General features: G+C 43.1%; 1 protein-coding gene across 10 annotated transcripts in view; it reads right to left on the reverse strand.

Annotated features, from left to right (window-relative positions):
- ICA69 (islet cell autoantigen 1-like protein) overlaps nucleotides 1-22,417 on the reverse strand; it is a 117,425-nt gene extending 95,008 nt beyond the window's left edge. For 8 of the 10 annotated variants that reach the window (XR_005110334.2, XR_012888109.1, XM_037426613.2 and 5 more), the window contains exons 1-3: nucleotides 21,891-22,344; nucleotides 17,896-18,122; nucleotides 130-253 (exon numbers count right to left, since the gene is read on the reverse strand). Coding sequence is in view for 8 of the 10 variants with exons in the window: in XM_037426613.2 (XP_037282510.2) it covers nucleotides 130-253; nucleotides 17,896-18,122; nucleotides 21,891-21,901 (362 nt within the window). In the remaining 2 variants the exon portion in view is untranslated. The other 2 variants (XM_037426612.2, XM_037426611.2) reach the window with 2 other exon arrangements.
- Nucleotides 22,418-22,847: the final 430 nt, after the last annotated feature.

Below are 22,847 nucleotides of genomic sequence, written 5' to 3' on the forward strand. Positions count from 1 at the left end.
CGACAATGATAATGATGATGACTGCAATGACATTGCGCAGCACATAAGGTCAGGTAAAGAATGCGAGCAGTTATTTTCTAGAATCTCCCACAGCTAAAGCATGCCTGAGCGGGTAGGCTCGGCTCATACCTTTGCTGTGCAGAGTAGCTCATTGTCTTTCCTGTTGCACCCATCATTTTGCCAGCTCGGGTCTTGTCCTGTTTTCCACACTCTTTCAGGAACCGTCCCAATGCATTTTCTTCTTGGCTAAGTGCTAACAGAAAAACATGATTTCATAAACACTTCGGAAAAAATACTGTAGTCATAATATTATTTATAGCCACTAACAAGAAAAAAAAGCAAGTTGATGAGAAAATATTTCATAATCTATCACAGCATGAAAGGAAATTATTAAAAAGAGGCCATCCAAAACTTTTGAGGCACCTATTTTTTTATTTGTGGTGTGCAAAACCTGACCGCTGGGGATAATTTTAATGTAGGTTTAAGCACCAATTTCAAATGATTCAGTAATTTAATAATGCAATAAAGTCACTACATGTCTGCTGACCGTATCAGCATGTAATGGCACTCACAAGAACTGCTGCAGTTGGAAATAACAGCGGATGATGAAAGCCTGTGACTGGATAAATGTGAACATTAGAAGCGAGTGTGGTATGGCATCAAAACTGAGATTTCCTTTTCTGTGCTTTTTCATTGACCCCCAAAAGACACCATCACAACAGAAAAGATCACTTCGACTACAAAGCACGACGGAGACGCTGGCTACCATTACGCCTCTTAATTTTTTGCTTGCGTGGGTCGGATGTCTATACATAAGGTTATTCTCTCTTCCCTCTTCTTGCTACTGTGTGTGTGTGAGGTTTGATTATTGCCTTTTTCTTCACGTGCAGTAGGCTCATGATTGTTGTCGCAGTGGTGCAGGTAATCCGTTTCAATGAATTGGTGTCACTGCACCTTTGCAGTTCATTGGGCGGCTGGCTCACCTAACAACCCTTGAAGAGTCAACAGTAGTTCTATGAATTCTCTTCTCAGAATAAGAAGAGGCAGTGACATGGAATGTCACTGTAAAGAACAGCAGAAAACACCTAGCTTCAAAACATTAGCGCCCGCTCGCTCATGTTCTGACAAGTCAGGCACCAGGCACCACGTTTGTATTACAGCTATGTCAACAATACAGTAGACTCTCAGTAAGCGGAAATCTGTTAAACACAACCACTGCTTAAGCGGAACTATTGCCTCTGCAATGCTTAATTTCAGGCTTGTATTCTGGACCCATGTTCACCTCTCAGTAAACGGAACTCCTGTTAAATGGAAGATATTATGATCCCTTCAGGTTCCGTTTACTGAGCGTCTACTGTATATTAAAAAAGGCAAGCAAAAATGATGTGTGAGCATGCTCTGCATAGGTGCTTCCAACTCATTTCAATGGGGAGCCACCCAACGTCGTACGGTGGGCCAAGGCGAGTGAAATGTGGTCAGGTGACTCCGCAACAAACAATTGAGAGTGGCTTTTTTTTTCTTGTATTTTGAATTCAGACTGCATGCTATTATCACTGCCATTCTCCCTGCACTAAATTGTCCGTACTTCAGTCTACGCAATCCTTGAGTAAAAAAAATGGGGGTTGAACATTGTTGGATGGTGGGGCAGTGGGACATGTATACCCTCTTTGTGAGGCAGCAGGACTGATACATCCCACTTTAGTTCTAATTTCTTATATCAAAACCACTGAATAGATTGCTTTCCAACTTTTAGCGCAACCACATTGATGTTCTAGAAAGCTCTGTTGGTAGCTGTTTTCATGCTGTTCGCGAGCTGGCAGTACATACTGATGTTCGAAACAAACTATTCTACTTGCCCCTGCTGTACCTTTCTTCATCAAATTTTGGTGCAGTCTCCACCCAATTCAGCATAACAGGCAAACTTGAAAAGCTTATTTTCTATTCCAGAGTTCCAAAATGTGCTATAACAGTGCTTTTCTTCGTTCCTGCCCATATAGTTTCCTTAAAAATTGGTGCAATGCAAAATTGATTGATTGGTATGTGGGGTTTAATGTCCCGAAACCACCACATGATTATGAGAGATGCCGTAGTGGAGGGCTCCAGAAATTTTGACCACCTGGGGTTTTTTAACATGCACCCAAATCTGAGCACACAGGCCTACAACATTTCCGCCTCCATCGGAAATGCAGCCGCCGCAGCTGGGATTCGATCCCGCGACCTACGGGTCAGCAGCCGAGTCAGCCACTAGACCACCGCGGCGGGGCAAATGCGAAATTGACAACTATTCAATGATATATTTATAGAAGTGTAGCCAGTCTGACATATTGTACAGTTGATTACAGTATCCAATTTTCATTCTGCTTCATGCAAGGAAGTCTCATGCAGGGAAAGAAGCAGTTGAGCTTTCTCCGTGGACAAAAATTGCACTATTGCAGGTACGCCCAGTATCCACATCTGCTGCTCGAGTCCTGTTATAGCGAGTGGATCTACAGTCCGCATTTAACTTCTTTGTGATATGAAGTTGGTGTTTGTAAGCTATGTAAGGTAGCAGCAAGTCCTCATAAAAAAATTAAAGTAATTGTAGGGGTGAAGCTTTTTAAGGTCAGCCATGCCCCCTGTCCGTCGGTATGACACACTATAGATATCCATATTCATATGGTTATCTATATCAATACTGACCACAGTAACCCCTACACCAGGTAAGTATACATCCATATGAATACCAAAATGGATATCCATATCCATATGGACATCTCGACACCATATGCACATTGTGATTAATAAACAACTTTGTATTTAGTGTACACTCATGTTGTCACGTCTTTGCATGATCGAGTGGGCAATGTACAGGGAATAATGATCCCCCAGAGCTTCGCCCACTCGTCATCATTCACTTCGTAGATATGCAGCGATTTTTTTTTTTTTCTCATACGAGTGTCTTTCAGTGTGCAGTGTAAGAGACATGTCCCACTTTTTCAGATACACTCATAGGGCAATGGGACACATATGTCCCCCTTTTTTCTTGAAAACCCTTATCACGAGACAGCTAAAATTTTTTACATATTATTATGAGAAGCTGCTACAAACGACAATGCCGCCATCAGTAGTTGACATGCACTGTTTAAACATGAGGAGCCCTCCATAAAAGGTTAAAGCAATAACATTAAAAAGCTTATTTCATAGAAAGTTCATTGTCGGTGTCAGTAGCATAGGTTGTGAGCAAAAAATCATCATTGCTCACGAGCGAAAAAAAACGTGACTGATGCAAATAATAAAAATCAGTGGTTTGAACAGGAATCAAACCCAGGAATTCTGCACATTAGTCGCATGTTCTACCACACTTCAACCTAATTCGAGCCACACCACTGCTTTAACTTGCTTCAGAAAAAAAATCCTATAAAGGTGGCAATTAGTCAGAGTAATTATACTAATAAATTTTTACCCGACCAGTGATCATATAGCCAAAAAATAAATTTTATATCCTGTATCAAAAGTGATGAACAGCAGCTGGTATCAAACCATGCGAACAGCACAAAGATTCAAAGGCCTATCGATTACAAAACACCCAGGCATAATTGATTATCATCATCAATAAATAGCTGTCATCTATTATTTAAAATGCACACAGTTGGTACTTCCATAATGATAACGTATGGCACAATGGGCCATTTACAACTGTGCTTGCAGCGCTAGGAGTTTTAACCGGCCAATGTTGCGCACCCAGTTCCTTTCCTCACAGCACAGCTAAAGGGCCCCAAACACCAAAATCGAAACATTGAGATATTTTTGCTGTTTGATGGTCCTTCATAAGTGGACACTCCCGACCAAGTATTTGTCAAGAACATAAGCTTTAAGCTATTTTATTTTGATTTTTAAAGTAAGTGTGAGTGCTCATCTGAGTGGGCCGCACCTCATAGAGCCCTCATGTGACGTTTCACAATTAAAGCAAGTATTTTCGACGTCACAGAAAATTTGCAGGGCACATAGTACCACAACTGGCACTGGGAAAGAACTATTGTTCCTCTTGTTGGTTGTCGGGCTGCTCTAAAAGTATTTCTGACTGCTCAAGCCAGGAACGCGTTTCATTTTCCTGAAGGAACACACACTTATGGTGCATTCAGACGACGGACCGAATCCGGATTTGTCGTGGACGCGGCCGGCTAATCCGTGGATCATCCACCTGCAGACGCATCCACACGACGGACGGTGTCCTAGAAGAAAACAGCCGGATTACCCTCGACAGCAGGTTCGCCGCTCACCTGGGCCCGCTGAAAGCAGACCGGTTTGAGAGTATTCAACATGGATGCCCGCAAGAAGCGACGCTTGACTGCGATGTCTGTCGCATTGTGACAAATGAACGAGGAGTGCTGTTCTGTCAGGATAAAAGGGAGTTGCTGGCAGAATGTTCTTTCAACTACACTGTTCCCCACTTGTAGAACTTCTGAACGCGTCTCCCATCCTTTTAATGAAGCGGCACGTCGCCGGTTGCAGAAGTTAGAATATTTCACCATCATGACGGCTAAGAATCTCGCGTGTCAGTCGACGGCGGCGACATTTCCCGAACCACCAAAAGTGATTTTTGCGTATTTAATCATCTGAGAACAAAGCCCCCGGAAACTAAGTAAACCATACTCAAGCGTAGATGATGCCGACCAGTCATAGAGCTGTCCGCGAGCCATGGAGGACATGCCGCGAGCAGACGAAAGATGTACTGGTTGCCAGAAACCCCAAGGTAATCCGCTGAAGTATCGGCTTTCTCCCGCCAGAATCCGGATGTGAGAAACAGGTTGGGTTCATCCGTCCGCGAGCCGCGTGGACGAGTCGCGGACGAGGAAAATCCCTGATGTGAGGTCACGTGACGCGCCGTCCGTCCCGCCACATCCGGATTCGGTCCGTCGTCTGAATGCACCATTAACAGGCATATGTCATATCGAAGTACCCACATCGTTTCAATCTTTACCACACGCAGGGTCCCGGTTTGTAAACTACGGTTTCAATGCCACCAAAACTTGAGTGCACGCGTGCACGAAAGCTTGAGTGCGACAAAACACACCTATTCCTTTGGTGCTAAGGGTGATTAATACACGTGTCACACTGGTAAATTTAGCATCATTTTGAGTGAGCGCACTCACACCCCCCATTGTCACCTTGCCAGCAGCACACTGCTACATGTGAAAGAAAAGTGTACTTTCAAAATGATGGTAATGATGCTGGGTAATTAACTAGCACATAATTATTATTCCAGGCAATATTTCTTACAGATATAACACATTACAGATATAAAGAACCCTTAAAATAAACTTTAGACACATACGTGGCCGAAGATGTCATTGCACAGCATACGCTGGGCATGAGTCTGGCAGCCGCAGTCGGTAGACTGCCTGAGAGCAAGAATAGTAAACTAGCTTTTTGTGGTATAGAAGTAAGTTTCAACCCATTGCAGTCCAAAACCTTTCCCGCCTTCCATCCATTCTCATCCAAAAGTAAAACACTCACAGCTCAAGTAAAAGTACTTTACTCTTATACATATGGCACATGACTTAGTGAGGAAACGGGTGCGTGAATCAAGTGCAAAAGAACTTATTCAGAACTGCCCACCCATGAACTACTGAAGGGGTGTTGTGTTGTTAGGCAGGGGCCGACAATGAACCATAAAAGGTTAATGCACAACAATATTCGTAATAACCAAAAGAATAGTCTAAAACATACTATGAACTCAGCTACTCATTCCTTTCCCCATACATATACAGATACATATTGTTATGTTTGAAATGTTGCGCACATGCACGAAGACAAAGAAGCGCATACAGTGAACGCACTTGTCGCTTGGAGCGAGAAAGAAAGAAGAGGATCAGGAGGATCTCTAACCAGTCAGCCGCTTCTGAGCTGCCCCTCACGACCTAATAAACGGCCCCTTTCAACTTCTACCAGTCTTTTTCAAATGTAACAGAGTGGTGGAGGAGCTGGGTAAGCGCTTCAACTACAGAACGATCATTGCCACAGCTTCGACGAAGCCGTCGACTTGCCGGTCTCCCACCATCTGCCGTGAGTGACTTCGACATGCCCGAAGAAGCAGGCGTTTCCAGGATGGCACCGTCTGGTCCACTTCCGTACTACCAAGTTCCACCGCCCTTCGGAGGAAAAGCCGAAGAAGATGTCGAGGCCCGGCTCACCAAGTACAATTGTGTGGGCAAGTCCAACGGTTGGAATGCAGCCGCTATGCTAGCCAACGTAGTGTTCTCCCTGACCGACACCGCACTGGTATGGTACGAGAACCACGAGGACGCACTCACGACGGATCTTTTTGTTGAAGAGCTCAGGGCGTATTTCGGCGACTCGGTTGCTAGAAAGAAGCGGGCTGAGCAAACACTGTCGCAACGGGCACAGCTACCAGGTGAGACATGCACCACTTACATAGAAGAAGTGTTAAGGCTGTGCAAGGTGGTCTGTGCTGCCATGTCGGAAGAGGACAAAGTTCGGCATCTGCCCAAAGAAATTGCTGAGGACATGTATAATTTTCTAATTGGAAAAGAAAGCCTCAGTTCTGTGTCCGACGTCATTCACCATTGCCGAACGTTTGAAACGGTCAAGGTGCGTCGAATTGCGCCCAAGTTTGGTCGGCTGGCTAACGTTACAACTGTTGCCAGTGTGGACACGAACCCTGGCCTTGACCTCTTTTCTACCATTCGACAGATTGTTCGTGAGGAACTGTCCCACCGAGAAATGTCGTGTTCGACAGCTGACCATTGCGAGTTGTGTCTGCCACGTGAGGCTATGGATGTGCCTCCTTTGACCCCATGGCAACCGACGATGAGCGTAACAACTGTGGAGTACAGCCCAGCCCCGCAGTCAAGGATGACAACCAGATTTCCCGTGTCGCAGTATGACCAACGCTCTCAGCGCATGCCTCCTCGACACCCGACGTCTCGGTAAGATGTACCCGACCAGTACAACCGTCACACAAGAGCAAATGATGACGCTCTATTCATCGACGAGCAACCAACGTTTCAACCTCGGCCGGTGTGCTATTCCTGAGGTGTGCCAGGCCACATATCGTGGTTTTCCAACCGTCGGGTGACTCCTCGGTATCACCAACCATCCGACTTTTCACGACCCTTCGAACAGTCTCATGGTGTCCGGCGGCCAGCCCACATATTACCTGATGACAACTATTAACCCAGCAACTTCCACAACCACTCCCCGGCATCTGACAGGAGTTTAACGCCCCCACCGCGACCTCGTGCTCATCGTTCTCCTTCACCGCTGCATCGCAAAGCGCCCTCTTCGCCACCGGAAAACTAGCCAGCGCGGCCAATGGGGGTGAGGTCGCTGGAAACGTGCTACTGACAGAAATACCTCCTGTGTGTATGTTTAAAAACAGAGTGCGTGTTTTGGTGGATTATGTGCCTGTGATGGCCTTGATGGACACAGGTGCAACGATTTCCGTGATGAGTGCTTCCTTTAAGGGGGGACACGGGTTTTAAAAGCCGAAAAATCGTCAAAAAGTTGATTTTTTGGAAATGGCAGTTTTGCTATTTCCATCCAATATTCTACCATTTCGCCAAGTTTTATGCAGTTTGAAACGATATCTTAGCCGTAATATCAATTTTAGCACCAGTGCCAGCTAAATATGAGCCAAGAATTTGGTAAATAAAGCGCCTTTTCCGTGACACGCGACGGCCGTCATATTTGTCCGACAGCCGCGAATCATATATCGTTTGAAAGCGCAGCCTCTCGTCTTGATTTTCGCGCCATTTTCGGCTCCGAGCGCGCGTTGGCTGTGAAGATATCCCGATTCAAAAAGAAGTCCCAACACGCGCAGTAATTGGCCAGTTACGGCACGTGACCCGCAGCGGGTCACGCCATTGGCCTGACAGGCATCGTCTGCATCACTCCGCGGCGACTGTGCGCACACCGTACGCGTCAACTGGTTTTCGCACGTGAGCAACGATGTCGACGCCGTCGCCGAAGTTCGCTACGAAGTACAAATTCGGAACAAAAAGGAAGAGGAAGACTCCGTACAACTTCCAGAAATGCGCTGCTGTGCCACCACCAGTTCCTGACCATGCGGAGAACGGCGTGCTTCCCGAGTCGAGCGGCGCCGATGCGGGCGTGTTAGGCCTAGTCCCCCAAAGCGCTCTTGACAACCGCCGCGGGTCTTCGTCGTCGTTTCGGCACGACACTGCAATGTTGCAGCCAGAAGATTTGCGGCGTATAGAGAGTGAAGCTCAAGAAAAACTTAATGTACTTGCTTCAACTCCTGCTACTGCCCGAAAATCTGACTTTTTGGATCGTGATGACGCTGCCACACAAGCTAGCAACGATCTCGCTACAAGTTTTTTCATCGCTAGTTACGACTCGATGAACGCGCTGCTGGCGTCTACCAGTTGCAAGTGTACAATTTGTGGTGGTAACCTCACGGTGCGAAAAGGTGAGCGGGATTTTGGCCTTGCTGTGAAGTTTGTTGCCGAATGTGCGATCTGCGGCGATAATGTGCAGGGATGGAGCTCGCCGCGCGTGAGCGGCAAAGCAAAGCTCAGGCCTTTTGTCATAAACATCCTTGCGGAGCGTGCAATGCAGAGCACCGGAAACGGGCAAACCGCAATGAACGACATTTTTGCGGCGATGAACATTTCGGAGAGAGGAATGCACAATAAAACATGGCAGGGACACTTGAAAACGAAACTCGTCCCCGCGGCAACCGATGGGGCAGAAAAGTTGATGGGGACATGTGCACAATTAGTGCGCGATTTGTACCGTGACCTAAATATAAACAGCCCGGACAACATCGCTATATCGTTCGATGGCACATGGATGACGCGCGGCCACTCGTCTCATATCGGCGTCGGCACCGTAATTGAGCTCTACACAGGATTTGTGCTCGATTATGTAGTGCTCAGCAATTTCTGTGCTGGGTGCGCACGGGCACCAAAAGAAGTTGACCCTGCCTACCAGGCTTGGAAGGAGGCACACGCATGCCAGAAAAACACGGACAAAAAAGCTGGGGAGATGGAGGTGGAAGCGGCACTGATCCTCTTCCAAAGATCGCTGCAGAAGCATAAGCTGCGGTACACGACCTTGTTGTCGGATGGTGACAGCCGCGCTTACCTTGCTCTTCAAGATGCGAAAGTCTATGGATACATACCCGTGGACAAGGAAGATTGTGTTAACCACATTCACAAGAGAATGGGCACAGCACTGCGAAATCTAGTTTCCAAGCAGAAGTCCTCTGGTACAGAGAGTCTCGGTGGGAAAGGAAAGCTGACTGGTGAGCTTATCACCAAGCTCAGCAGCTACTATGGCTGGGCCTTGAAATCGCACAAAGGTGATGTCAAGGCCATGCATAAAGCAGTCATGGCCACATACTACCACATCACCTCAAACGATGTCACTTCTAACCACACTCTCTGTCCAGAGGGCCCAGATTCATGGTGCCGCCAAAACGCAGCAAAGGCCAAAGGTGAGCCTGCTCCAAAACACCGCCACAATCTGCCACCCCATGTATGTGAGGCGCTTCTTCCAGTTTACAGACGTTTGTCTGATGAATCGCTTCTTCGGCGATGCCTAAGAGGGAAGACCCAAAATAACAACGAGTGTCTCCACTCAATTATTTGGGCACTGGCGCCGAAGGAGAAACATGCATCATTGTTTGCTGTGCAAGCTGCTGTGGCAGAGGCTGTAATGAAGTTCAATTCTGGGTATGAAAAAGCTTCTACAGCCATACTTCAAGAACTTCAGCTAAACCCTGGCCAACAGTTGACCAAGCGCATGAGTGAAAAAGATCGCCACCGTGCTGAAGCATGCGCACGCAAGCATGCTTCTGCAGAAAACTTGCAGCGTGTGCTACGAAAACAACACCGAAATGACTCTAAACAGACAGACTATGTTCCTGGAGGGTACTGATGCTAGGCCATTTGTGAACATTGTAAATAGTTTGTGATTTTCTGTATTAAATATGAGCCTATTTTGTTTTTTGACGTTTTCTCAGAATGTCATTTTCGATGTTTTTGAAACTTGCCAAAGCGATATCTTGGTCTTGAGGTCACATAGAGCCACAATTCTTGTGGTGGCATGTAGCTACATATGTCTCCTACACAAATGTAGGAACAGATTTTTCAATCTAGTCTTTCTAAATTTTTATTCTTGGTACTAATTTAATCGCTTGATAGAGATATCTGGAGATTAAACTTCAAATTGCTATAAAATTGGTAATACTTGTAATATTAAAAAAGTAATCCTACATTTGTGTTAATTACACTTCATAGTATCTAGCCATATGTCAATATTAATATTCTGGCCAATAATTGCCTTTCCATTGTTCTGATAAACAATATAGGATTAATTTTAATTATCTCTGCAACTGGCCAACCAATTTCAAAAGCAATTATATTTTTGAAATCAGCTTGAAAAACTCTGTCTGGGTTACAATTTTCATTGAATTTGGTCAAGAAATATAAAAAAAAAATTTAAAACCCTCTTCCCCCCTTAAAGACGCGTTAGGGCGGAATGTTGTTTTTACCTGGGACGAAACTTTGACGTTCTGTGGAGTAAGTGGAGAGCCGTTGTGCCCTATTGGTGTGTATAGTGCTGAAGTATTTTTGGGAGGCCTTATGATAACGACAGAGTTTGCAATTATTCCTTGGTCGACACATGACGTCATTCTCGGCATGGACTTCTTGCGAGAATGTGGCACCACTGTAGACTGTCGCACGGGGAAAGTCTTTGCGAGTGGCCAGATGCCGTCACAACTTCTGGAAACTCCAGCGGATGACCAAGCTACGCTGTGTGTCTGTGGCGATACGTTCATACCTGCGTTGTCTACCGTACGTGTTCCTGTTGTTTGTCACGGCGTGGATTCTGACAGCTTCAATGCAAGCGTAGAACCAATGCACATAAACTGCATGAAGAAGAATGTGTTGGTTCCCCATTGTGTGGTGTCGATCGATGGCGGACGAACTGGCCTATGGACTGTAAACTGTTCCTCTGAGCCCGTGACACTATCCAATGGTTTGAAATTAGCTTCGGTCAGCAAAGAACACGCGACCTTATCAGTGGTCGAGCTCACAGACGTGCCGGAAGAACGTGGCGGAACTGGCTGTCACAATTTGGACGGGGCGCTTATGGCAACGATAAATAAGTCGCTTAGCTCAAGCGAGCGTCGAACTTTAATGAATGTGCTGTTGAAGCACGTTTCGGTATTTGACTTTGCGCAGAAGGGCAAAGTAATTCCTATCCCCCTGTCTCGAACGCACCATACCATCAACACTGGCGCGGCAAGTCCGATTCGCCAAAAATCATATCGTGTTTCCCCGTCAGAAAGACAAATTATCAACGACCAAGTGCAGGAAATGATGCAAAAGGGAGTGGTACAAGAGTCAGCCAGTCCGTGGGCAGCACCGGTAATCCTTATTAAGAAGAAAGATAGATCTTGGAGATTTCGCGTCGGCTATCGTCGACTGAATGCCGTGACTAAAAAGGACGTATACCCCGCACCTCCACCACTCTGTTACGTTTGAAAGAGACTGGTAGAGGTTGAAAGGGGCCGTTTATTAGGTCGTGAGGGGCAGCTCAGAAGCGGCCGACTGGTTAGAGATCCTCCTGATCCTCTTCTTTCGTTCTCGCTCCGGGCGACAAGTGCGTTCACCGTATACGCTTCTTTGTCTTCGTGCTTCTTTGTCTTCGCGCAACAATATACCCAGCCTTATTGACATCTACATGCACCCTTTGCAAAACACAGACCGCAACCTTGAACCCTCCCCCACCAAACCTCCTAGGACAGTCACCTTCAAGTGAAGCCTGGGGGAGAATCCTTACGACCACAATCCTGGATGCCCAGCTCCGGGCCGTCAAACGCACTGATGAGATGGCTACCAGGCATGGCCTGACAGCCTTCGCCACCTAGGAAACCGCCAGCTGCCTTAATAGGGTTGTTTACTACTACTACAGATGGAGCCCTTGCTATGAAGGCTGGACACTGGGGAGTAGGCCAGTTCGTGTGCCAAGGCACGTAGGACATATAGGACGTAAATAAGGAGGGCTATAGTGTGTTGTTTGCAACTAGTCAGAGTTATTCGTTGGGTACTAAAGTCTATGTTGTGTGGACAGAATCACCTGACTGCCGTTTGAATTATTCCGGATCCTGGGCCAACATTCTACCATCCCATATGCACTTAGCAGTTTTTGAGTTACAAATTTTCATGAATGCCAATTAACTCAAAAGTTAGATCCTAGGGCTAAAAAATTCACAAAAGTTCTAATATTATCCAGATTTTAATATATCTGCTTTAGTTAAAAGAGCAGAAAATTTGTAAAAAATCATTTGTGAATTATGTGATTGATTGATTGATTGATTGATTGATTGATTGATATGTGGGGTTTAAGGCCCCAAAACCACCATATGATTATGAGATGCCGTAGTGGAGGGCTCCGGTAATTTTGACCACCTGGGGTTCTTAAACGTGCACCCAAATCTGATTTATGAATTACGTGAATATCCCTTTTATTCGGAGAGAAAACAGTACTTCAAAATGAACAAAAATGCACGGGATGTATAGGGCCTACCTGGCACCCTTAATGACTGTATTATGACTGTATTATGATGTATTAATGACTGCCCAAGAAAAAAATTTGTTGTTTTTTCTGCTTTGAATAGTAGCCTTTACTTAATTCTGCAGTTGTGTTACCTAAAATGCAACCTCAAGTATACTTTTAGGTTTGTTTAAATTTTGCAACAATAGGCACTTTAGCCATTATGTGGCTCAATACTGGGATGTTCCGCACTATACAACTATGGTATTACAGCATCAATAAAGCAGATCTGTTCAGACCAACGCAACTTGACATTTCTGGCAAAACATTTAACTCACAGTAATTGAATCCTGCAATCAATAATCTACAGCAAGAAGTCCTCTTCATAGCAAGATCTGCTATATTTATTCTCCCTCCCCCATAGGAGTATCAGCTACATTTATTTACGATAATATCCCTTACACTAGATGACATGATATTTCTATACCTATTGTGCAGTGGGAGTCTGTATGGGTAGAAGTAGACCATTCGTTTTTATCCATTGATCAAAAAAAATTTTGTTTTGTGCTGCACATACCGCTCGCCATAGTCATGTTCATCAGAATTTATTTAGCGCTCACCATCGTCACGTTCATCAGAATTTATTATTCATCTAAATCACATTTTCAACATATTAGATTCAGAAAATAAGCCTGCTCTAATAATGGGTGATATTAATAGAAATTTGTTAGACATCGACCGTAGGCTGTAAATAAGCTACACTGATTGCTTTTGGTTATGAACAACTCATAACATCACCAAGAAAATGTCTTTATGGAACAAATGCTTCTAGACCATGCGTTAACTAACATTACTTCCACACTTAACTTAGGAGTCATTAAAACTGATATTGGCGATCATTCCCATTTTCGTCATCTTGAACTCATTGAATAGCTCTGGCAGTTCACGATACTTAGCCAAAGTACTCAATAAGAATGGCTTTGTAGAAGATGTAAGTAATACTGATTAGACCGAAACTGAACAGATGAAAGAGCCTGACTGTGCACTTGAAAGATGCTGCAAGTTTTTTCGGGAAGCTGAGTCTCGAAATACAACTATTAGCAAATGTAAACAGCGTTACAGTTCACCTCGATGTCCATGGATAACCAAGGGGATTCTTCAAAGTATGCGCAAGAAAGAAAACTTATACAAAAAAACAAAAAAGCAACCATTCAGTCCCAATTTAGCATCAAGATACAAAAAATATTGCGACATATTAAATTCGTTATTAAATAAAGCTAAGAAAAGTTATTACAAAAAGGAATTCTTAAGTCGACAGAACAATTATACAAAGAAATGGGAGTTGCTAAATTCATTCCTTAACAGGACAACACGTCAGACTTCAGTTTCTAAAATTAAATATAATGATTTCACGCATGATGATACACTTGAAATAGCAAATGCTTTCAATGACTTCTTTCACAAAATTTACAATCAGGACCACTGCAGAGAAGCTGAATGTAGCAGGAATCGAGTTAATTTTTCATTTTTTCCTTTCCCTGTGACACCAGAAGTTTCCACCGCAATTAAGAACCTTCAAGATATCTTGCCCAAATTAGATGACATTCATGCTTGCCACTTAAAAATAGTGGGTCATTTAATCTCTCAAACACGGGCATGTATATTTAACAGTATTTTTAAAACTGGAATTTTCCCAATTACCCTAAAGAACACCAAAGTTATACCTATTTTCAAGAAAGGTGATAGCTAAATTATTCCTAATTATTGACCTATCTTTATTTTAACTGTCATGAGCAAAATAAGTGAGAAACTGTTTGTTAGTCGCCTGAGTAGTTACCTAAAAAAATTCAATCTCTTCAACGATTGCCAATTTGGTTTTCGTTCAGGTAGTTCAACTAACTTGGCGGTAACTTGACAAACAGACTGCATTAAACATTGCATTGACAAAGAACCATTTGATGCTTCTGTATTCTTAGACTTTTCCAAGGCTTTTGATACAATTAATCACAGTAAATTACTAAAAAAATTAGAAGCTTATGGAATAACAGGTCCAGCATTAACCTTTTTGAGAAACTATTTGTGTGACAAAAAGCTAACAGTTTATTTATCCGGCAGATTTTCAGACACGAAAATAATTAATCAGGGCGTGCCACAAGGCTCCAATCTTGAGACCATTGTTATTTATTCTCTATATTAACGGCCTTCACCCAACACGCTTCACCCTCACAATGCATGTTATACACGGATGATACAACTATTTCAGACTTTGATATATCTGTAACATCGTTATCTAATAAATTAAATAGCACATTAGCTAACATTGTTACTTGGTGTCACAATATTCACTTAACCTTAAATCCAAATAAAACTAAATTCATGATTTTTCGTTATCCTTAAAGACAACTACAGTTATCACTATAGGTAACCCTTGATTCCCACCTCATTTCTCCTAGCGACTGTTTCCTTTCTCGGTGTTTATTTCGATGAACAATTAAAATTTAACAAACATATTCCTCAAGTTTATAGAAAAATGTTTTTCGGCTTGATAGCCTTAATAAAAGCTAGACATTACCTATCTACTCCTGCTCTTTACCATGCATTCATTCATAGCCATATTAATTACGGCCTTGCTGCCTATGGAAACACGTATCAGTGCCACTTCTCATCTATTCAACACATTCAAAACCAAACTCTGCCCATTATTTTGAACTTTAGTCACAATACCATTAATATCATATGCAAGTAAAATAATGTGCTGACACCTAACGATTTAGTATTAACACTGAACTTAAGTAGTCACAATGTTCTTCAGGTTACACAGATCTCACCCAGGAGTTTGTCCCCTTGCATTCCCTGAAGAATAATAACCCCACTCCTTCTTGCTTCCAAAAGCATTTACAAATTACGGCAAAATGACAGCATCATTCTATGCTATCAAAAATGTGAAACACTCTCTCTCACCCGGTCAAACATTATCATCTCTTACTGTGTTTAAAAAAAAAACACTTAGAACTCATTTCTTGAGCCAATGATTAATTATAGCGTGTACTGTGTTCTCTAGGTGCTTTTTTCATTTCCTGTTTAATCACATAACAACATTACCTTAATTACATTATTACTATTCATGGTGGTTTTCACTGCATGTTTTCATTGTCAGAATGAACTTGTGTTTTTTTAATTTCAGTATTTCACAAATAAAAAACAGTTCTATGTACTAAAATACTTTATTAATATCACCTATTATTTCTATATTCCTTTTGTATAACGTATCCACCAGAGAGAGAGAGAGAAAGAGAGTGTGTGTGTGCGTGCGAGTGTGTGTGTGCATGCACGTGCGTGTTTTGTTTTATTTTGCTTGAATTAGATATTTTTACATTTTTGTGCATATTTCGCAGTTTGTATCTGATAATTCTATACAGAGGGTCCTGGTATGGTCCCCTGACCTTGAGATCCTCTTCCGTATATTCTTCACGCTGTAATAAGGCTATGCAAAATAAACTTCAATTTGATTTGATTTGAATTGGCATAGCCAACTTCTTGGGAGTCGATGGAGTGACATAAATGTAACAGTGCCGAATAATGAATCTAGCTCGTCACGAAACAGAGCCTGTCCTTTGATATATTTTGTCTCCGTTGCAAACAGAATTCTCTGCTTAATGATGTGATCCATGAAGCTGTCATCAAAATATTCTTTGAAATATATAATAATTCAATACAAGCCCGAACAGTGACTGATTGACAGAGAGGTTTGCCAGTGCGGCATTTACCATTGTTTTTGGCAGTCTTTTTTTTTTTTGTTTCATCACAATTAAAGAGGTGCTTGATTGATCTACCGCATTTTTGTCTTCAACCTCACAGCTCTATGAAAAACTTGTGCTTGAGCATGATTATCAGAGTTAAGATCGTCATCTTCAAGGTCACTGAGACAGATGTCATCACTCTTATCTACAGGTGGCAAGCACATGTGAGGGTTTTTTTTTCTTCCATAAAATGAGCACACGTCCATGATATATACCAACAAACAAAAACTTGATACTGGCAGTCCACACTCATATGCCGGATGATGCAAATTCAAGAACACAAATCGAGGATCATGCAATAAGAAACATACTTCAAAACAACATAAGATATCCTATGTAACCTCTTGCATGCCAGAAATATTTTTGTAGGAGGTAGAACTTGCGTCACTCAGGTCGGAAACAAACAAGTGAGAGCTGTTGCACAGGCCTTAAGCTCTCCAGCAACTCAGACGTATGTTAGGTTCCAGCTTGAAATATGTTACACGAAACGAGGCTAGATGTCCCGTGCTGAAACTATGTTCGCCCTAAATATGTGACAAGCAGAGTTTCGCGACTTGCTTGATCAGCGTCTTTCTGTATGTCGCGAATGCGCGACAAGTAGAGGGCTGAAATTCATGTCACCTTATTCCTTATCTACTTAATTCATAAAGTTTATGATGTTTCAATCAAACTATACTTAACCTGTTGTATATGTACTGCACAGTGTTTGAAATGGACATTGTTGTCATAACTAGATTTTTTATTATCTTGCTCAATTACTTGAATTGCTTAAAAAGGCCACCTTTCTGTTCAACTGATTCTCATTTCTGTAAGTTAGTCAACACACCTGTTGTATATAACCGTGCTTTCCAAACATGTTTCAGTGCACTTAATATGTTTTTTTATTGTTTATAGTTAGTAGCATGTTTCGTTTTCCCTACTAGTACTTCCTAAATTGCTGTTACTTTGTAAGTGTCCGTAATGTACTTTGTATGTAAATCATGGTATAAAATCTGTCATAAAAACTAAGAGAAGCCCAGCACCGAACCTGCCTGGTCCAAGGTGAGCAACACTGTCCTTTACTTTCTTTCCTTTCATCATCACTTTCCTTATACTTCTCACATCCCTCATGAATCACTCTCCGACTCTTTGACATCTGCCTGTATATTTCATCCTGTAATCCTTACCTGTACAAAATAAAGTCTGAATAATAGACAAGGGAAGGCAGTACTATTGAATGTGAATGTGCCTCTATTTCATGCATACATGAAACATTGATTGATTGATATGTGTGGTGTAACGCTCCAAAACCACCATATGATTATGAGAGATGCTGTAGTGGAGGGCTCCAAAAATTTCAACCACCTGGGGTTTTTTAACGTGCACCCAAATCTGAGCACACGGGCCTACAACATTTCCGCCTCCATCGGAAATGCAGCCGCCGCAGCCGGGATTCGATTCCGCGACCTGCGGGTCAGCAGCCGAGTACCTTAGCCACTAGACCACCGCGGCGGGGCTGCATACATGAAACAGTAAGTGTTGTTCAATGAAACACTCTAGAGACTGCTATGCAGAAGAATGAACGCACCCAATAGGCGGTCTTGGTAGTTTTCCAGCACCCGCAGCAAGTTAGCACAGGAATCCTGGATGGCCCCAAAGAGCTCGAGCTTGGCATCGAGCTCAGCATCACTGGCAGTAATACAGTCATCTTCCTTGCGACCAATCTTGCGCAAGAATGCCTGCTTGGTGGCCCAGTACTGCTGCTGCATACGCGATACGGCCGATGACTGCCCATAGTATGCAGTAGGCCTTGTGCTGCACACACACAAATCAAGTGACACTTCTGTTCATTTTCGTGCTTTTCACAAGGTCAAATATCAACTTTACACTTACTAGCACCCAATTTTTCCAGATAGGTGCACACACAGAAATAGGCGAGGTGTAACTCCACAATTTCAGTTAAAAATGCGCAGTATCAACCTATTACGTTGTCCATGTGGCTCCATGAGCTCAACAATAACTGTGTTCTTTCAGGAGTTGGTTGCACAGTATATTCACATTAAATTTTCATGTTACCAGTGCTCACTCAGCGACTAAAAAAATATTAGTCCAATGAGCGTCTCTCTCTTCTGACAGATTCAAAAATGAAAACGAATAAAAACTGTCTCCAGGAATTAAGCAATGTTTTTTAATGATGTTTTATCATTTATTCTCTCAAAAATGTGACACTGTTCACTCATAAGTAAATAAAGTTCCAAAAAGGAACATGCATAACAAAACGAATGTGCAGAATGCATATTATAAAGAAAAACAAAAGAAAAGCTTCAAAATGCCACCAACAATATGCCTGGTGCTCACTTTTACAGAAAAAACCTCTTTTAACAAGCAATTTCGACCAGAGACAGCGCCCACTTTAGCACAGTACTGTGCAGACCAGGTTACTGCTTGCTTTAGAGTTTTGCAAAGAAGCTTTTTAATGAAAAAATTTGTCACGCTAGATGCGTTTCTCAAATTACTTCGAAGATGCTAAAGCTTTTAAGAGTTGAAGAGTTTTCAGCCTTGCCCAACAATGGCCCGTCATTCATTAGCACAGGTCGACCAACTTGCTCATGAGTCTACTCACTCGAACACATATCTAGCGGTGAGTGTGAGTGAGTCCGGGTACTATTTTGGCGAGTTTGAGGCCGAGTCAGTGCAAAGCGCAATATACATTTCTTCAGTGAGTGTGAGCGAGTTCCACTTTTTTTGCTGAGCTAAAGTCCTATCCACTCATTTTCAGCATGACTATTGGGCTTTCCTGAATTCCCGTTCATACTCACATCTACTCACACTTATTTCAAAGCAGTATCGTTCATACACCCTATCATATTTATTGATCAGGGGCGTAAACTACATTTGGGGGTGCCTTGGCCTCCCCCATAAACTCTTCTAGGCAAGTTTTTTATAAATATATTTTATGTTGTTATCTCCCCTTAAAAATGCCCTTACTGGTTTGCAACCACTAATGATTCGCACGGGAAGGTACTTTATCGAAAAGTGTCAGGAAGTGCACTGGTTAAGAAAGATACTGGTGTTAAAGAGCCTTGACACGAATGGCAAAAAAGTTAATTTTAGGCTAACGAACTCATGAATTAACTCACTCAGACTTGCATCGAGCCGCGAGTCTGAATGAGTGCGGGTGGGTAACACTAACGCAAGTTTGGGCACCAGTGAGTCCGGTTGGAGAAAATTTTCGCAAGTGCAGGTTCGAATGAATCCAGCTGTAAAAAATTTTGGTGAGACCGAGTACGAATGAGCCCTTAATGCAAGATATGTTTCCCAAGCGAGTCTGAGTGAGCTCCACAATTTTTGCCGACCTAGACAAATACAGTGTGAAATTTTCTCAGGTCTCACAAAAATGCAGCAAGCTTTTCCTAATACTATATTTAAGTTCAGGACATATGCAAGATATCAATGCATATTCTTGAAACCATGCAAGAAATACCATGCTTTCTTTCGCATAGGACCATTAAATGGAACATGGAACACGGCAAGTTAATCAATCCCACAAATTGCATATAAACCTCCTCATTAGCAAAATCTGCAATCAGACTTATTGGTTGGTTGGTATGTAGGGTTCAACGTCATTAAACCACCATGTGGTTATGAGAGAGGCCGTAGTGAAGGGCTCCAGCAATTTAGATCACCTGGGGTTGTTTAACCTGCACCAAAATTTGAGCACATGGGCCTACAGCATTTTTACTTCTTACGTAAATGCAGCCGCCACAGCCGAGATTTGATCCCGCAACCTGCGGGTCAGCAGCCGAGTACCTTAGCCACTAGAACACCGGGTGGGGAAATGAGACTTATGCAAGCAGGTAGGTTATAAATGTCGCATCATCATGTTGTGCGCAAGCTGAGACACTTGACTACTTGAATAGATCCAGAATCTTCTAGTACACAGCCCCAGATTTAAGCTCCTTAAGTAAGTGAGAGGACTACCTACACAAGGAAAGAAAAGAATTTTTTTAAGGCCTGGTGTCTGTCGCACCGGTCCCATCAGGTGAAAACAAAACCCACACAGCTTCAACTTAAAGACAAAATCATATCACAACGTGCTCGCACATACAATTTATTTTTTTATTTGATACATTTCTCTCTCTCTAAACATATAGTACCCGCAGATGATACATCTTAAAGAAAGATAGTTCACAGCTCCTTTTTTTAACTAACAAAGCAGCACTTTCAGTATTTAGTTTTATATATTCAAGCGTCTACGAGGGTGCATTTAGGCCCCTATATTTTTTTTATTCCCTTAATGACGAACGTTATCACTTTTTTGGACGTGCAAAAACATGGACCCAAGGAAAATGTCAGCACTTATAAGTGCCTTGTTCTCCAAACGAGCATGCGTTGGCAGCATCATAATCTCCCAATAGTGGATGCGCAACGTGTGCCCCTCAGGGGCCGTGAAAGTAGCAAACACCAGGTTGAGTAGTAGGAACTGCACAGTTAGACGATAGTTATAGCACGAGAACTATCTCGTGCTATAACTATCATCATGTCATACCAACTAGCCCAAACTGCCACACTTCTAAGTTGCACAGCTAGGCCTGAAACTTACAGAAAGGTACCATATGGGCAAAGGAAGGCAAAGCCATGTTGAGGCCAGACAGTTATTTTCTCACAGAAAAGCAACATGCCACTTGCCTATTAATGCCACACAAGGTATCATTTGACAGTAACGAGTGCACTGTGGCTCCAAGTCATAGTCCATTACCGGCATGTACTCTACTGGCAGATGTACGCATGACTGAAGCTTATATTGACACTCTGATCTGTAATGAATTATATGTCAAGTCCATAACAGCTGCAATGAATGCGTTTACAAAAAAGTCAAATCTTTCTTTCTCGCACAACTTCTAAAACCACACGCGACCAGGCGCTGCACTTTTTTTGCAAGTAGTGCATGGTTTCGCCGAGTACGGATAGAACCGCATTTGCCTAGCGCGTCTACACAGTTGTTCGCCGCAGATTTACTTCACGTTAGCCACAAGCTTTCGTTTAAGCTTGAATTGTAGCACAAGTGCCTAGCATGCGGTATGACCATGTTTGGTATCATCAAGGCGTCGGCCTTTACATATTTCTGCGGAAAACGGCAGCTGCTTCGACCAGCTGGGCGCTCTACACAAGTGTGATTCCGCCTGTACCTCTACGATAAAATTTGCCAAAACATGATAGGGCATACACTCACGCAAAGTAATATCGTAAGTTAGACTCTAGGGCATTGTATAATTGATCCTAAACCAACAGACACTGAGTCCTTTTGCTTCAACCGATGCAAGTGTTTCACTCTCAAGCGGCACACCTGCGTTTTCACGAGAAGCGAGGTCAGAACTCGTGCACGTGATTACGTAGCAAACTTTCGTGTACGCTAAAGTTCCGCACCGTAAAGAAGGCAAACCCACGCAACCATATGCCAGGCCATAGTGATTACTTGTCGAGTGAAAGCATGACAAGTAAGCGATAGTTAGACGTAAAATGCCAAAATACATGCACCAATGAGCGAAGAAGAATGCGAGAAGAAGGAAAATGGTTACTTACAAATCATTCATTATCGTTCCAGGAAATAATCATCCCCAGACCTACAACCGGGTGCTAGTAGGCTGTCGTTTGGATTATATCTGAAGGAGAGGTGGCGACGGTTAGTGATCAGAAAGCAAGCATCAGTGCAGCACTTCTGATGTGCTGCACTTGGCAACTGCAGAGGTTAGTAAGCATTGTGGGTATTAGATTCGCATTAGTTTAAAAGCGATAACAGAAACACAAGTGACAACGTAAATATAGCATTACAGCATTAAGATATGTGAAGGTTTCAACCAAATTCCATATTGAAATTATTCCCAGCAACGCTTAAATTAAATAAACAATAGGACCGAGCACAGAATAGGCAGACGAAGAAGTTTGGCCTTAACGTAGCGCAAGAAACCCTACATTACTTCCCCACAGCTAATGGTTGCGTTAAATAATTATTTCCCACAAACGCAATATCAAACCTCGTTACCCATAACGGAAGCAGCGCCATGTTTTTTACTGCAACTTCCGGTGAGCGGCTTTACTGCCCTCTGACGTCTATAAAAGAGAAAAGAAACAATAATCACGCCGCATCTCGCATTGCAGGTCACAGCCGTGAATAAAGAGATGGCTTTTTTTACGACTCGTGCAGTTAGTACTGCTGTTATATATGTTACAGCAGTCATGCGGCTTTGAGCCTAGAAAGCTGCTCCTTTCCTTTTTTTGTGTTGCTGATATTTCCACAAGGTGGCAACACTTCTCCGCAGATGCCGGCTCAGCTGGCAGTTACCGTAGGTCAGTGCCGTAGGTGTTTGATAAGGGAGAAAAAAATCAAGTATCAAACATAGTACTGATAATTGGACGCAGCTGCAGAGCTGGTAGATGGTCAGTGGCTGCAGGCTCCAAGAAAGCGAGAGTATTTTGTGCAGCAATGCGCGTGCAGCTTTCTGGGTACTGATTGCCACCACATGGTTTGACTAAAATGCT

Source organism: Rhipicephalus microplus, chromosome X (genome assembly GCF_043290135.1).
Source record: "Rhipicephalus microplus isolate Deutch F79 chromosome X, USDA_Rmic, whole genome shotgun sequence".
Lineage (NCBI taxonomy): Eukaryota > Metazoa > Arthropoda > Arachnida > Ixodida > Ixodidae > Rhipicephalus > Rhipicephalus microplus.